The sequence below is a fragment of the Sarcophilus harrisii genome, chromosome 5, assembly GCF_902635505.1.
Source record: "Sarcophilus harrisii chromosome 5, mSarHar1.11, whole genome shotgun sequence".
NCBI classification, from domain to species: Eukaryota; Metazoa; Chordata; class Mammalia; order Dasyuromorphia; family Dasyuridae; genus Sarcophilus; species Sarcophilus harrisii.
Genome location: NC_045430.1, coordinates 189548902 through 189561031, shown reverse-complemented (window position 1 = coordinate 189561031; position 12130 = coordinate 189548902). Strand labels below are relative to the sequence as shown.

Below are 12130 nucleotides of genomic sequence, written 5' to 3'. Positions count from 1 at the left end.
GGTTTTACCATATTATATATTTGTAGTATACATTGTGTAACTTATCATAATGGATGTGATCTGCTTTTAGTTTTAAATGCATCATGCTACTGCTTCATACCTACATAGTACAACCCTATCTTATTTTCAAGTTAGATTCTCTGTGTCTCCTGGCTATTTCAGAACACTTTTGTAAAATTAGCTCTTGTCCTCCCTCTACAGGAGAATTTGCCGCCTTCAAGTAGCCACACCATCATGGCAGCATCTACTCTTATTATTTCTTAAGTCTTGTGTTCCTACAGTTTCTTAACATCAAAACTCAGTTCTGTTCCTCAAAACCTTTTTTAAAGATACAGAAATTTCAGTGCATAAGCTAGAGTGGAACAGAATGAAATTTCCCCTCCAACAAAAGAGGGAAGACTATTTTAGGAACCAGAACTCTGTGCTGCCAATGTTTCTTCTTCAACACAGACACCATGTGCACTAACCACGCCTGCCCACTCCCTGGAGGAGAGAGGAGAGACCGAGCATTCTGACCTTTGGGGGTTCAGGCAGGATGGGAAGGAACTGCTGCTACGGCTTGGGAGATTGGCTGTGGAAAGTCTGCAGATCAACTTTTCTCCTTCTAACCACCCGGCCAGCAAATGGCAGATCATCTGATGGGGCAATTCCAATCACAAGAATCATTCCTCTTTCTGTTCTGGGATTTTGTTATGGGTTTTTTTCCCTCTCCTTTCCTGATGTACCTTCTACGAGCTGGAACAAAAATGCAGTATAGCCCTTTCAATGTTATGTGTGTCCAATATTCATCCAGATTTTCAGATTTATCCTCCAAAAAAGATCATTTTAGTTGGGAAGGGGTACAGGAACACTGTGCAGCTGGGATGGGAGAAAAAGGGAATACAGCGTATTTTTTCCAGGTCTACTCTGGTATCTTTTCTTTCATTTCCTTTCCAAGCTACAGTGTGTGATTCATTGAGGGTGTCTTTGAAGCAGGCTGGGATGTGTTCACACACATTAGATTTTTCTCATTGGTCCAGCAATCTACAAATGCTTGTTTGTTGTTTAATATACTAGGTCCTCAGTGTACTCCCATTGAGATAATACAACAAATTTATTTTTAAAATCAGGCAATTAACAAATATTTATTGAGTGCCTATTGTGTGCAAGGCACAAGGGTATATCTGACTATAATTGATAAAAATTTTTTAGTAAAGGACTTGATTGGTAAATTATTTTATAAATTGAAAATTAAGGTACATATTTAACACTGAGTACCTTCCCAATATGGATTGTTAAATAATGGGAAATGAATCTCAGGTTAGATTGAGTCACAATAAAATATAACACCCTCCTCTGAATTTGACATTCTGAAAGTGGTATTTGAAGTACGGAATGACTTTTTTTAAGAAGGAAAAAAGGGTGAGGATTTTTATCACTTTATATGTCCTCTAAAATGTTTGTATACATATGGGGGAAACTTGTCATAATGACAAGTAAAATTTATATCATGTTTATTAATGATTCTGGCTGGATCTGCACTAATACCTTGTTTCATTTCTTCCCACTAGACTTTCTTTTACTCTGCCCAGTTTTCTCCTTTATCTAGTTTGCAACCTAAAATAAAAATGGTGGTGTGTGCATTAATTTTCCTTCTTCCTTTCTTCTCAAGCCTGGTCTTCAAAAGGTTGGTAACTTTGGAACTAAGTTTCTCAGGGAGCGTATAAAGTCACAAATGAAGATGAGAGGAATTGTAGGAGGATGTTTTGATGTGCTCAGTTTGCAGAATTTTGATGCTAGACCTCAGTGATTTGTTAGGGTTAGATGCTAATTAGCTTAGAGAGATCATTACTCTCAGCATAAAGCAGAAATGTTATCCGCTCAGAGCATCTTTCATTCTTTTACTGAAAGTGAACATAAATCATAATAGTAGTAAAGAAAGTGAATGTGTATTGCTGGTCAGGTTAAATTTCTCCCTAATGATGAGAATAGAATCATTCACTTGGGTGGAGAAGAGAAAATTGCTTGTGCAGTAGGTTTAACCAGCAAAACACAAGAGGCTAAGAACCTGCATGAAATTGGGCAAAGCCTAAAATAAATCAGGGAACAAGAAAACAATACTTTTATTTCAAAGTATGGCTTATTGCACTGCTTCTATACTTCTAGCTACTTACAACTCACTGCCATCTGATACATTTTTCTTTAAATATTTATAAATATAAGATAGCAGCTGGAAGTTAATGTGGAGTGGTCAAATTTGCCACTAATAAGTATGTGAAACTCCAAATGTTCAGGAATGAATAATCCATTTGAAATGAAATATGTTTGTAATTATTCTTACACGTATGGACAAAGATATGTGATATAGAAATGGCTGAGTCTGAGAATGATTCTAACTGGCATGTTTCCTGTGTGTGTGGTGTAGCCTCTTCAAAAGATGTATTTGCTTTGTTTTTTATTTTTAATATATAAGCTTTGTCCCTACAGATATTGTATATGTTTATTTTCCTCTTAGATTATCATACAGTCTCTTTCCCAGGATGAAAGTGAGCAACAGTAAGTTTATTCAGTGCTCCTTTGAAATAAATAGAATCTGCTGGAGTGATGCTGAATCAAGGACTACCTCAGCAAATCCATCTAGGGAAAGGAACTGCCTATGGAAGAAGCTTAGAAGGTCCTGTCTGAGATTTTACACACTTCAGAGATGCTGCTTTTTACCTCCCTTCCATTGGGTTGCCATCTTATTTGAAAAGAAAAAGAAAAAAGCAAACTTGACTTGTATAGGCTGGCTTTAAAATGAAGATTAGTCCAGAGTCCAAGCTCAGGGTATTGTTGAGTGATTTCAGGTCACTTTTTTTTAAATCCCTTTTTCACTTCCATTTTTTTTTTTTTTTTTAATACAAATGATCTTTTTCAAATTCTTTCACTTTACAACCTTACAAAGGGTTTCCTTTGCTTTTCTTTTATTATTTGGTGTTTCGGACTCTAAATAGACTAGAACCTATAAGTTCCTAAGAAAAATACAAGGAAACAGTCCTTGTTTGTGCAAAGCACTTTATAAATAATGCAATGTAATATGCACATTATGTAGCTGCTTTATTAATGATCTCTTAAGGTTGTGATTCTGCTGCCTTATTAGTTTGCTTTTCTTATGGTGGCTGCAGTGCCTTCATTTTATTTTTGGTAATGATAGGTGAAAAAAGTTAAAACCTTTTGAAAAACTGGGAACAACTGCAAAGGATTCAGTTTTAGATTTGATGTTCTGACTCATTGATTCTTTAGTTTCCTGAACATTTACCATGGAAATAAAATTGATCAGAATATTCATGTCATAAGGTTTTGTATGGAAAAAAGAGAGAAGAAAAAAAAAAAAAAGCCCAAGGTGATCATCTGTACTGCATCCCTTTATGTATAGAGTCTCTAAGTGTGGAACTGGTAGGCAAATTAGCTGTCAAATACCATTTCCTAAAAGTTCTATTACTGCTTCTATCAGGAACCTATCAGCAAATGTTAGAGTGACTTAGAGCACAGGAACTCACAGCAATGATTTTTTTTTAAAACATTTACATTGAGATTTTGGAAGAAAATCATAGTGCCATGTACCTTTAAAAATAATACAAAAATATTCCCCCCAACTCAATCTGAGCACCCACGAGTAGGACACAGCACTTTATTTTGAACACATTTCAAAAAAGTACTGTTGTGGGTTCCTCTACAGATCTCATCCTTTTTTCATATGTATATTTTCATATCAGTGCTTGATGCTGACAGGATATTCTACAAATGGCGAAGATGAATAAAAGATAGTGTCTCTTGTTTGGAATATGTTGATATTCTCAATTCATTGATGTGTGCATTCATGATCTCCCTTTTGAAGTAGGATAAAGTAACTATATCAGTCTAGGACTTAAATGAATAAAGTGAAGATGTAAATTTATGTGAAGGTGTAAATCTCAAAGGACAGACAGTACAGTTTAGCACTAACTGTTGAAAAGATTTAGAAATATCATATCCATTCTAAAAGGTACAAGTATGGCCCCAAGAAAGCCTGATCTGTTTGGGTGCTGCATTTTGATACTCTTCATAAATATAAGATAGCAGCTGGAAGTTAATGTCTGTTCACTGTTCGCAGCTGTTCAGTCTGTTGACTGAAGGAAAAGGAAAAAGGGAAGGGAAGAAACATTTTTTATGTGACAGGCACTGTACTAATAATGAGCTTTTTAACAGATATAAAATAAATGAAGTGGATTCTTCACTTAACTGCTCTGATTTCAGGAAGATGGCTTGCTAAAAGCACATATTCTAAGCTAGTTTCAGGTTTCTCTAAACTGTCAGAAATGCAGAAAAAACAAATTTAAATAAATTTTTATCACATATTTCACTTTTTACCTACGCAAGCCCACTGAGCCAGGAGCATGGATTTTGTAGATATTTTTTTAAAACATCCTGATTTTTCTAAGTTGCCATTTTAGCAACTATCAAGTCAGCACTTGAGAATGACAAATGGGCATAAATGTAATACAGTGGAAGACTTTGTAAAAAACTAAATAAAGATGCTTAAAAGGACAATGGCAGACTAGCCAATGATAAACAATGTGCTCCTTGATGTTTAATGAAAACTTCCATTCAAGGCCCTAAGATGACACTGTGCATGTGAGACTCCAGTAGTTACCTTTACAGTTTGCCAAATGATCTCACTGTGCCTTTGTGATGCAATAAAAGCTAAAATATAGCAATGTAGACATGAGAGCAGTGACTGGTATTAATCGCTGTTGTTTGTTATTTGGGTAAAGCAGCATAGACATCATCCCCCAGTCCCCTCAAAAAAAAGAAAGCATCTTCTTTAAATTTTGTAACCTAAACCAGAGAATAAAATGAGAGAGCCCACTAATGGATCTTTGCATACAAAAAAAAAAGTTGGTTTTTTTTTTTCTTTTTAATGAAGCCATTAGATTAAAAGTAGAATTGCAGCATTTTTGGAGAAATTATTTCTATTCCCTTTCAGCCACTAAAGCATGAATGTTTTGCACAGTAGAAATGATGTTGGGCGGATGTTCGAGAAGTGAAATTAAGATTCTCTATACTTGCTGACCATATTGTGAACTTTCTGCAGATAGTCAGAAAGGAAAAAATATACCATGGGACAGCATTTTAATACCAACTTTCTAAACTACTACTGCAGTTGGTAGAATTATTCCACCCAATGCCTAAATTTTGTAAAGCCACCTTGTCTACACCACCAAATGAGGAACTCCCTCTTGGGATTCAGCTTCCTTTGCATTTTGCAAACTAGATAGGATTATACTACTAACACTGTTTGTGTGATCTGAGCGAGCCAGATGGGGAGGGACTGTCCCATTGTGGACAAGATCCTGATTTCCCATAAGAATGTTGACAGTGTATGGAAAAGGCAAAGGTTGTCTTTGACAGGTAAATAAGATTGGGCAACATGGTTTAGTTTCTTAGATCTTTCTTCCTCCTCTGTGCCCAAACTCTTTGTCCTTTGTCCTACCCCCCAGAAAGTCCACAAGCATACTCTTTAGTTATTGGGTTCTTCATTAGAAACCCCTCTTAACACATGTTATATATAAGGTAGCCTATCTGACTTTGCCAGCAATGGTGGTATGTCTTGACTAGAGTATAATGGCATGTCCATTGTGTTCATTTTTCTCATTTCGAGCTTCAGTAGAATTTTAAATACTGATATAGTTTGTGATGTATCAGCACCGAAGAAGGTAATCTTTATTAAACTTTCCCTCTTCAGATGTGTGTTCCTACCAGATTCCAGGCCATGTGTGTACAGATGTGTACACTCACACAATTTTGACAAAGACAAATTTAGGCTTGAATGATATGGTAAAAAGCAATAACAGTTCCCAAAAAGAATATTGAAGAAGGTAAGCAGGATAGAGATTTAGCTTTGAGTTCTTAAATCAGAATTGCAGTATTTTGTTGGGGTTTTTTTTGTAAGTCATGAGTAAGTCATGTCTTTGAGTTAGTCCCCACCTCAGAAAAGACATGATTAAAGCAGAGCCTCCTTCTGTTAACAATGATCAGTTCAGGTCTGCGTTTTGTATTGTTTTTAATTGTTGGTTAAACTTAATGGTTTGTGGGGTGGTTTTTTTTTGTTTTTTTTTAACTCTCTTTGACTATCATAATGGTCAAACCAGTTGTGCCTGTAGATGCATCCAAGTGTTTCCTTCCCTCCCCACACCTTTGTGTGTGTGTGTGTGTGTGTGTGTGTGTTGGATGCGATCTTTTTTGGTTTATATGTGTTTTATTTCTTTTAAAGAAATAACTTTTTGTAGTAGAAGTACTCTTTGCCAATAAAGAATAAAATATTTGTATTACTGTCAAGAGAGATTTGTTCCAACCATCTGATCATCTTAGCAAGCGATATACACCTTGTCTAGTCCCCATTGCCTACCTACCCTGTTTCAACCATAGTTTTAAGAGAATCAGGCATGAAATTTACATCTGAAATAGAGGAAAGCAGAGGAATGAGCGACTTTTTTGAGGGAGGGGTCAAGTCAGGAGTTGGGGGTATTTTGACTAATATTCTATGTTGCATTTGTATCTGTTAAACCCTGGTTGAATACTGTGTGTGTGTGTGTGTGTGTGTGTGTGTGTGTGTACGCGTGTACGCGCGAGCGCAAGAATTAGGAGGAAATTTCAGGATAGCTTAAGCATTGAAATTCAATCTGGGCACAAATGGATAGAAAATGGACCAAACTTGGGTGGTGAGTATTTAGGGGGGATGGGGAGGGAATAGTTACAAGAATAGGGGAGATGGTGATGAGGGCGGGAAATAAATTATAATTATCTGAAAATAAAATGTAAGAGTGCAATAAATGTGCTTTTTATTCAAAGCTGTGAAGTTTAAAAAAAAAAAAAAATCCTACAAAACACATCATTCCTTCCTAATCCTTTTGTGTACTCCTTACCTGATTGAAACCAGCTATTTAAACTTAAGCCTTTTTGTTCTTGTTCATTCTAACAAAAATGTCTTTTGTTTTCATGTTCTATCATTAGTTTATATACTTGTACATATATAAACTGTGTTTTTACATCATTTGAAAAATTATTAGGTCCTCATTGTATTCCTTTGTTCTACCATATAACATATGAACTGATGGTCAGATTTGGTCTCCTTTAATGCCATCTAGATTTGAAGGATTAAATCTCAGTGATGTGTGTATGTGGTGATCTCATGTGTTGGTTTGCACTTTGTCCTTCCTCTCTTTGCTTCCCCCTCCCCACTGTCCCTCCTTCCAACTGAGCTGATTCTCCTAGAAGGGTACAACTGATCTTTTTCCCCATATGGGGCAATTCAGTTTCACTGTTGTGTTGACATATTTCCCTGGGTGTGTCACATTCAGTAGTTTAGCTAAAAAGATAGTTGTCATTACTATTTGGTTTGAACAGCGTGCAAGAGAACTCTTCCTTTGTCCTTCCTTTGTCATATCCTGGATTGAGGGATCTCCCAGGGAGAAGGGAAAAGTTTTCATTTAAATGACCCTCCCACCCTATCACTCTAAATTATGTAGTACAACATGCAAGCCTTCCTCTCTACTATGTTACTGCCAAAGTTTGGAGAGGATCCCATAGAGTTTGTGGTATATAGGCAGTGAAAAGTTTGGGTCTTTTCATAATTATTTATAGGTTTCTATATCTGCTTTTGCATAAATGATGAGTAATTTTATTTAACTTTTCAAGTCATAAAAAATTCAGATCGGTGACATTTCCCCCTCCTGTCTTCTCATCCATGGAGTGACTGCTTGTTCAAATTATTTTTCTTTGATTCTTACGCCTTTTTTTTATATCTAGGTCCTTTCCTACTCAGGTCCCTTCATTTGTACTTTGGAGTTTTTTCTCATGTTAATCTAAACAATGGGAAATACTGTTCAGTTGGCTAGAGAGCATGGAGATTTAAAACAACAAAATTGAAATTCAGATTGAGGAAAATTATTTCTGTGTAAAGTTATTTAAAGAACTCTGTATTATATAAAAGGCAAAAAGTTCTATGTACTTGATGTGAATATGAGAATACTGCTATAATAAAGATTGACTGCATGGAGAAGTCTTTGTCAAGGCCATTATTATGAGTGTTGTCATTCAGTAACAGCATATTGTCCTGTGTGTTTTTAAACAGTTTTAATGAGCGAGATGCTAAACCTGACAACCAAGAAATTTTGATCATTATGTCATACATATTAACTGCTGCCTGATTTATATTATTTTTTTCTAAAATAAATTTTCTGGGCTAATCACTGATATGTTGTGCACGGAATGATAATGTTATTGGTGATGTAATATTTTGTAAGAGGCAATGCTGTATTTTGAACCAGTTGTAATTTTGCAACTTAGATGTACCCTTCATGTAAAGTGGCTGCTCTTAAAATTATATACGTTTTGTCTCCAAAAGTACACACTGTGATTGTTTCTAAATAATGATAATAATAATAGATGACATATAGCACATTCTATGTGCTGGGCACGCTGCTAAATGTTTTCCATATATTATCTCCTTTGTGGAAAACGGTTTTGTTGTGGAAATTGGTTCATTCATTGCCAGATTGTTGAAATTTATTGAGAGAATATTTTCAATTCAGTGTATTAATGTGTTATGCAGAATTTCAGGAAGAAAGGCAGAGAAGTGGTAATGAAACTTTAATCCAAGTCTAACTGACTTTCTAAGAGAACAGCCATTTTAACCAAACACACCAAGCCACACAAATAATCAGTTTAGTATTGCCTGTCAAATATGCGTAATTAAATATGATATTTTCAGAGGTGATTAGAGAAATGCATGATCCACAAGTAAAATTATCTCTTTTTTTTGAATAGTTATTTGTTAAGTAGCAATATGCTGCTGGAAGTGCCATCTTTTGCAGGAGGCAGCATATTATACAAATTCATGAAATTAATCTTTTTTCCTTAAGAATGGCCAGTGCCAGGGCAGCTAGGTGGTGCAATGGACAGAGCACCAGTCCTGAAGTCAGGAGGTCCTAAGTCACTTAACATTTCCTAACTGTATGACCCTGGGCAAGTCATTTAACCCCAGTTGCCTCAGCCAAAAAACAAAAAAAAAAAGAATGGTCAGTGCCAAAATGATGAATCACCTTTGTTTTAAATGCTACCCTGAGAGGTAAACCATGATGAAAATAGGGGCACTCTTAAGTAAAACTCTGAACTTTCTGGGTGTTCCTCAGATGAGGTTTCTTTGGTTCTTTGGAAGTTTGAATGACTTTCTTGTAGACAACCCAATGGTATCAAGTCTTCTGACTACAAATCTGGCACTGTTTTTGTAATTGTCTTTACACATACAGATATCTGGATAGGCCAGAAATAACGCACATCGTCAAGTCCTCTCCCAGAGCTGGCTGTCTTGTCTTGGCCAGGCCTTCCCCCAAGACCTTTCTCATTTTTAGGATTCTCCCCAGAATCTTAAGGGAGTAAAAGACACATGAATCTCAGAGAGAGCCAGCCGTATCTCAAAATCAAAGGCAATCGGCCACAAAGGGGCCTGGCTTCCTACTTCTGCTGGTGCCTTTGTGGGTGGCCAGACATGTTCCCCAACTTAGAGCAGCTCCAGAGCCCAGTGGGTTTATGACATCCTGTGCTGTTTGCCCTGGGGCTCGCCTCAGTAGGTGCCCCCTGCATTTTTCTGTTCCTGCATTGTTCTGGTTCCTGAGTCAGCGTTCTTGATAGCAGTAGATCATTACAGTATGGTGGCCACGAGGCACCATGGGTTGTCGGGAACACCCTGAGCAAGTCATTTAACCTCAAATATAAAACAGGGCCCCTTACAGGCTGCTGCCTCACAGAGTGCTTGTGAGTATCAAATAAGGGTCAGTTCTATGTAAATGCAAACTAATTAATAGCAGGAGGAAGATTTTTCAAGGATCCAATCCAGTCTTACTATTAATACAAGGAGGAGTCTATCATGAGACCTCAATTTGGGGCTTCAGAAGTAACCTAGTACATCCCTATTGCTTTTTGTGTGTTTTTAGGTGAGAAAAATGAGAGCCACAGAGGTTAAGTAGTTTTCTCAGTCACTGAATAAATGAATATTTCTTAAAAAGAGTATGAGCCAGAGTGGATCAGACCCTAGCCCAAGTTTCAGGAAAACGTGATCCTCATTCTCAAAGTGCTGTAGGACAGGAAGGGTCAAACCCCAGGGCTGAGCTTCAGGGAGTCCCGTGCCCCACTGGAGCAGATGGCATCGCTGACCACTGGTCAATAACTGCTTCCCTTCCAGTTCATTCAGTGAATTTAAAGCCAACAGGAAGGGGGGAGTGTACTTCCATCTTGGTACCCGTCTACATAGGTACCCATCTGCCCTCCACATGGCCCACTTTGTTCTGAACTGCTCAGGCCCTTTTCTTGCAAGAACTGAATGAAAACTTTCTATTGTACCTAGCAACACTTCCAAGTACTCAAATTGGTTGAGGGGTTTACTATAACCCCATCCCACAGAGTCACCCAGAAGTAGCAGAGCATCTAAACACAGACTAACTATCTCCCAATCTGCTGCTTCGACAGTCTGTTCTTAGATGTTTGCTCAGGGATACCCCTCCCTAAAGGTTTCAGGTGGTATATAATATGTCCCAAAAGTCTGGGTGCCATTTTAAGCTTTAATAACTTAGAACTATGATAGTTCATTAATATGAAGTCACTAAAGCTTTAAACCTGCACTGAGATTTTCAAGAAATCCTTATATTTCTCCCACCCCATTTCATTAATACGTTGTTAGTATTCTTTCATAGATACATAAAATTTTTGCTGCTGTTCCTTCCATGGTTTATGTTCCAACTTCACTATCCAAGTAGAAAACTATAAAAATTAATATTGTTTGTTAGTAATATACCTTGACTAACCCACTTTTATTAAACATTTGAGTGAGTTTCCTGTTTCTATGTATTCTTACTCTAGAAACAAAGGTACTCATCGCCACCATGAAGCTATATCTTGCTCTACATTCCCAGTGACATTGTGGACACTTCTGCCTAATCTCTGTTCGCCTATTAATGGCTTCTATCAAACCCCACCCTCTGCACCTCTTCATTTGTAGTTTTAAGTTCCATAATTCTATAAATGTAGATGGAACTGTAGAGGAATAGAAAAGGAAGCTGCTTGGCTGGCCTTCCCTTTGGGTGTATCATCAGTGTTCCCAAGCCTCCCTCCCTAATTAATGTTTCTTCACGCTAAGGTTAACTCTACCACTGTTCTCGATCTCATCACTTTCCTGAGTTTGCTTCACTGATGTTTGCTCTCTCATCTTCGATATCTGTGTTTATACTAGCTTGCTTGTATACAGAATGCTCAGGAATAACCCATTCTGAAGACTTAAGGAGATCCTGTTATTCCCTCAAGCTATCTTCCTATAACTAACTTATTTTTGTGTACTCCTTCTATATATTGGTTGCCTGGAAACCCCTGCCAATCTGGTTTCCAGCTCACCATTCCCTCTCAGCTCACTGAAGTTAGTTACCAGTAATCCTGTGGCTTTATTCTCCTTGACCTTTGGTAACTTTCGATGCTGTTAATTCCTCCTCCCTTCTCCTAGATCAGGGCTTTTATTAACCTGAGACTTGTGAACTTAAAAATATATATATTTCAATAATATTATAATAATTACTCTATTATTTTTATATTATATAAAATAGCTCAATATAGAATTGGTTTCTTGTGTAATGCTGTGCATTTTATTTGCGACATTTAAAAACATGATGCTCACAAAGCAGTCCAGAGACTTCGCCAGCCTGCTAGAGAGGTATGTAACCCAAAAAATGGTAAGGACCTCTATTGTGGACACTTCCCTTGGCTTCAGAGACTGCTGAGTTTGGACTTTCTCAGTGTCCTCTTAAATCATCCATCCTTCTTGACGCCGAAGTTCCCCAGGACCTAGACGTGGCCTTTTTTTTCCTCCTGTACATACTCAGTATTTCCCATGGCTTCGTCTCTGCAGGTAACTCTCAGATCTACATCAAGCCCAAGTACAAGAGAAAACTGCTACCTGTCCAAAACAAAACTCAGTCCTGCTCCAAGCTTTTGAGAGCACCATTATCTCATCTCCCTGCCCACAGCCTTGACTTTCTCTTTTGCCCTCTCTGTCAGTCAGCTGCAAAGTTGTGTGGTTCTTCCTCCT

The 12130-nt window shown here is 37.3% G+C and overlaps 1 protein-coding gene across 5 annotated transcripts in view; it reads left to right on the top strand.

The window, feature by feature from the left end:
• The window catches only part of BRAF (B-Raf proto-oncogene, serine/threonine kinase), a 147053-nt gene extending 138994 nt beyond the window's left edge, over nucleotides 1-8059 (top strand). For all 5 annotated transcript variants that reach the window (XM_031939208.1, XM_031939207.1, XM_031939209.1 and 2 more), the window contains one exon: nucleotides 202-8059. In XM_031939208.1, the coding sequence (XP_031795068.1) occupies nucleotides 202-224 (23 nt within the window). In that variant the 3' untranslated portion in view covers nucleotides 225-8059. The remainder of the gene's footprint in view (nucleotides 1-201) is intronic.
• Nucleotides 8060-12130: the final 4071 nt, after the last annotated feature.